This window comes from Rhagoletis pomonella, unplaced genomic scaffold (assembly GCF_013731165.1).
Source record: "Rhagoletis pomonella isolate Grant_MI unplaced genomic scaffold, Rhpom_1.0 Rhpom_scaffold_00006, whole genome shotgun sequence".
Lineage (NCBI taxonomy): Eukaryota > Metazoa > Arthropoda > Insecta > Diptera > Tephritidae > Rhagoletis > Rhagoletis pomonella.
Window position 1 is genome coordinate 9,335,354 of NW_023458560.1, and position 5,239 is coordinate 9,340,592.

The 5,239-nt window shown below is 41.6% G+C and overlaps 1 protein-coding gene across 1 annotated transcript; it reads left to right on the forward strand.

Annotated features, from left to right (window-relative positions):
- Positions 1 to 2,196: 2,196 nt before the first annotated feature.
- LOC118740384 (ATP-dependent RNA helicase glh-2-like) lies at positions 2,197 to 3,229 on the forward strand. The gene is made up of 2 exons (XM_036471894.1): positions 2,197 to 2,824; positions 2,899 to 3,229. Exons 1-2 carry the CDS (start codon positions 2,258 to 2,260, stop codon positions 2,905 to 2,907), a joined length of 576 nt encoding a protein of 191 aa, XP_036327787.1. The 5' UTR covers positions 2,197 to 2,257; the 3' UTR covers positions 2,908 to 3,229.
- Positions 3,230 to 5,239: the final 2,010 nt, after the last annotated feature.

The window sequence follows — 5,239 nt, forward strand, 5'->3', positions numbered from 1 at the left end:
TTATGAACGATTTTATAAATAAAGTTGCGCATATTGAAATACAGACAGATAAAGGTACCAGAGCGGAATTTCATTATGTGAATTCTTAATATTACTGGCTTTTTATTCGTTATGTATAGTATATAGTTCGGAAAATGTAACCAACGGTTCTAGATTTCGAATAATTTTCCCGAATTTAAGGAAAATTTATCAAAACGGCAAAAACAACATTTCCGGAAAGAAAAATTGTTAAAGAGAGAATCCAATCGTGGGCCTTTGACATATCATGAAGACCTAGCTAGAAAATGTTATTTTCAACGCATTTCTTTAGTCAAATTGAGCTCTAGAGGATGTTTGGTGCAATGTAATCGAATCATAACCATTACCGAATTTTATAAATTTTATGTCGCACGCGTTAAAGATTTATAGAAAACGGAGAAGACTGCAAAATATTAGCTCTTATTCAGTACTCCATGAATTTACAGGATTTTACACGAACTTGCAGGATGTTACAGGAAAAATGATTCCATACTCCAAAATTCTGTAAATGAGAGCGATTTTTGGAGAGTTCTGTAGAAAATGAAATTGCAAGATTTTACCCGAACCTTTTGTTCTGGTAAAATCATGTAAAGTGTCAAGCGATCGGCTGTTTGACGTTTTCACAGGAAAAATGCTTTTTTTGTTACCGTACTTTTTGGTTGTTACTCCCTTTTTACTCTTACTTCAGAGAGTAATTTTGCTGTTTGACATTTTTACAGGATTTTACCCGAAAAGTATTGGATCAGGTCTATTATCATAAAATATTTCTTCTGAAATTTTGGTTTTTAAAATAGTATATTCTTAATTTATTACAACCAAAGCAATGTAAATATTTATAATTTGCCTTTAAAACTAACCAAAATATAAAAAACGTCTAAAAATACGAAAACGCATGCATTTTTGGTGGGTTAAACTTCAATGTCCGCAACTGTATATTGAAAATACAAGTGTCGGTTGACTTATGGCATGTGAATTCGTGGCTCCCACACCCAACAAATTTTATTTTTAGTTCAATATTATTGAAGATTTAACAAAGATTTAACTTAAATCTATCGAGATTTAATTTTTTGATATATGGATGTAGAACTTGGTGGATGCAGAATTTCATTTAAGTTGTTAAAAAATATATGTAAAAAGAAATTAATATAAAGTAGAAAAGGTCTTATTGCTCATTAAAAAAAGGTCCGTTAGATATATTCTACTTTATAGAAAATACTAAAAACTTCCTAAATATGTAACATATTTTCCTTTGTAGTACATCTGATGTAACGCCGAACGAGGGGCAACCCCGATTTGGGTGGCAACCCCGGTCTCCTCAAAATGGTGATGGTCGAAAATGACAGTTCAACTGTTTCCGGTGTAATGAATGATGATTATTTCGATTGGTGTGATTCTGTTCACATGTGACAGAAGTTAATCTTAAAATAAAGTTATCATCTGAGTCTGATTATAAATTCAGGTGTGAGGTTTATACTCCACGTGACCAGCGAAATCGACAATACTTATTATATTCGCGGAAAAGCCGACAATGACAGCTAGAATGACGCGAAACCAGATTATGGCTGCACTTGCAGATGCGGGAGTGGCTTTTGATAATGAAGCCACTTTGGTGCAACTCCGTGCGCTCTACGAAAGGGCACAACGCGGCAGCCTACCTCAGCAGCAACGCCCTGATGCTTTACAGCAGGCAGATGCACCACAGCAGCCAGATGAACCACAGCAGCCAGCAGTACCACAGCAGCGCCCGCAAATTTTTCAGCAGCCAGGCGTCCAACAACAAGGGGATGCGATACAGGCACCAACAACTATGCGCTGCCAGCTTCTGGAGCAACCGCCTCCAGTGGGGTCGGATCGCTCGTCGCCGTCTACGGTCCGTCAGCGGTTATCTGAAGCTGAGGAAGAAGAAGAGTTACTAAACCGACAGCTAGCCATTGCCCGGAAAAGGCGAGAGCTGCAAATATTGCAACAGGAGCTGGGCGTCAATGAGAAACGTTTAGACCTGGCCATTCTGGATGCTATGGTCGTCAAGTTCGATGGCTCAGAGCTACAAGACGTACGCAAGTGGACCGGTGACCTAGAGAACGTCTTCGAAGCGTACAATTATGCTGAACGCGACAAGCTAGTGGCAGCCCGCCACCTGATGACTGGGCAAGCGAAGCGTTTTGCATCCATCATAACGGTGCGATCGTATGGGGAGCTTAAAGCGGCATTATTGCAGGAGTTCGAAAGGGCATTTTCTATGCAGGATGTGTTTGCGCAATTGAAAGCACGCACGATGAAGTCAAACGAAACGCCCCGACAATACATTATCGAGATGCAGCTTATCGCTAGTCGCTCCAACATTCCAGAACTGGAATTAATCGATATAATAATCGATGGTCTCCAGGACAAGTCATCGCAGGTATCGATGCTTTACAGTGCCACCACTTTAGCCGAATTGAAGGTACTCATGGAACGATATGAGAAAAAGAAGCGAATCAGAACTCAGTTCGCTAATACAGCCACTGGCGGAAAACAAAAGGAAGGAGCAGCAGCTGGTAGCACCCAGGGCGGTGCAATTAAACAAGAAAATGTCCGCTGTTTTAATTGCTTCGCGTACGGGCATTTCCAAAGCGCCTGTACGGCACCCAGACGCCATCCAAATGCTTGCTTTGTGTGCAACGAAGTAGGGCACACTCGATTCGATTGCCCGAAAAAGAAGACCAGAGGAGTAGCGGCGGCCGTGACAGCAGTAGAAGCAACAGACGAAAATCTGGAAGATCGTCTAGTACGTAGAGTAGTGGAGCAACTTACTGCAAAAAATTGGGTGAGTGTTGCCTTTTGTTTACAGGATAAGTGCACTGAACCAACCTATTGTTATGTTCTCTTTGATACCGGCAGTCCGGTTAGCTTTGTGCGGAAGTCCTGTGTGCCTTCTGGCTTTATTAATAAACAACAATCAACTATATACAGAGGGGTTGGAAATAAACGATTATTTACGTACGGAACGATTACGTGTAAAGTTTTATTTCGGGGAAGTGAAGTTAAACATAAGTTTTTAATTTTACCCGATGACCAAGCAATAGTACCTTGGTTATTCGGACGAGACATTTTGAGCCGAATGGGCATTAATTTATTTAAAATGATTAATGTAAAGTATGACAAAAATGAATTACTTGATTTGCGCAATAAAATAGCAACGAATAAATATGTTAATGACATTTTCAGTGCACTTAACTTGTTTAAAATTTCAAAGGAATCGGATACAAATTTTGTAAGAGCTGCACCCAGCGAGGGAAATCTGCTTGATGAAAGTGGGGAAAAGCTGGCGTTGGTTGAGACCGACGAGGTGACAGAGGAGGAGTTAGACAGTGAGGGCGGGAGGAACGTTCCATTGAGACCATACGATATAAGTGATCAGTTGACAAGAGCAGATGCTGACGCAGTAGAAAGGGTAATTCTTAAACAATATACAGAAGTAGTGGAAGGTAAAATGTTGAAAAGTTACTTTATGAAGATTTCGGTGAAAAGTGACACTCCTGTGTATAGCGTTCCACGGAGACTGTCATTTAAAGAGAAAAAGAAAGTGCAAGAAATAATTGACAGTTTATTGTTGCAAGGGATTATAAGACCCAGTGAGTCCCCGTATGCGTCGCCGATAGTGCTAGTTAGGAAAAGGGATGGGAAGTTACGGATGTGTGTAGACCATAGAGAGCTAAATAAAATAACTATTAAAGATCGGTTCCCGTTACCCTTAATTGAAGACTGTCTAACGTACCTGGCAGGGAAAAGTTATTTTAGTACGTTGGACTTACGAAATGGGTACCATCAGATTCCGATGCATGTAGACTCAATACCGTTGACAGCTTTAGTGACACCGATGGGGCAATATGAGTACAACTTTGTGCCATTTGGGTTGACTAACGCCCCGGCTGTCTTCCAAAGACTGGTGAACCAAGTTCTGAAGCCGTTGATTAGCCGTGGGGAAGTGGTGGTCTACTTAGATGACATTCTAGTGGCCACAGGCACCATTAAGGAGCATAGTGAAGTGTTAGGGCGAGTATTACGATTACTTGCGGAGGCAGGATTGAAACTGAACTTTGATAAATGCAAATTTGCGTATCAAGAGTTGGAGTATTTAGGTTATAGGGTCAGTTGTAAAGGAATCCGCCCCAGCAAAAGACAGGTAGAAGCCATCAAAACATATAGTGAACCACAGACGGCCAAACAAGTACAACGGTGCCTTGGGTTATTTTCCTATTTTAGGAGATTCGTACCAAATTTTTCGCGAATAGCTAAACCACTTAGTCGATTGCTGGGTAAAGATGTCCGATTCGAGTGGACAGCCCAGTGCAAGGACGCCTTTCAGACTCTAAAGAACCGACTGGCGGAGTCGCCCGTTCTGAGTATATTTGACCCGAATCGTGAGACTGAGCTACACACAGACGCCAGTGCGCATGGATATGGGGCCGTCTTGCTGCAGAAGCAGTCGGACCATAAGTTCCATCCAATAGCATATTTTTCAAGAAGCACCACAGATGCCGAGACGCGTTACCATAGCTTCGAACTGGAAACGTTGGCAATAGTTAGGGCTCTGGAGCGATTTAGAGTATTTGTCCATGGAATCCCGTTCACCATTGTGACAGACTGCAATTCATTGGTATTGGCTCTGAGTAAGAAACAGATCAATCCACGGATTGCTCGGTGGTCCCTAGCCTTGGCAGAATTTGATTTCAAGATTAAACATCGGTCAGGAGAGCAGATGGCACATGTGGACGCACTAAGCAGGTCAACGTGTGTAGGCACAGTGGAAGAAAGTGAAGTAGACGTTAACATTCAGATAGCTCAGATGAGAGACCCGGAAATTAAAGAGTTGAAAAAGAAGTTGGAAGTGGCTGAGGTGTCTGGATTTGACATGGAGAACGGACTGGTGTTCCATGTGGAGGATGGTAGACGACAACTCTACGTACCTAGGGAGATAGAAAATAATGTGATTCGACTAGTACATGAGACGTATGGTCATTTAGCGGTGGATAAATGTGTCGACCAGATAAGGAAACACTATTGGTTTCCGGGGTTGAGAAAAAAGGTTAAGAGTTTCCTAGCTAATTGTTTGAAGTGCATTTATTATTCAGGCCAGGCTAGAAGCAATGAAAGGTGTTTGTATAGTATTCGAAAGAAGCCCGAACCATGGGATACTCTACACATCGATCATTTTGGTCCTCTAGAAACGGTGAGGTCT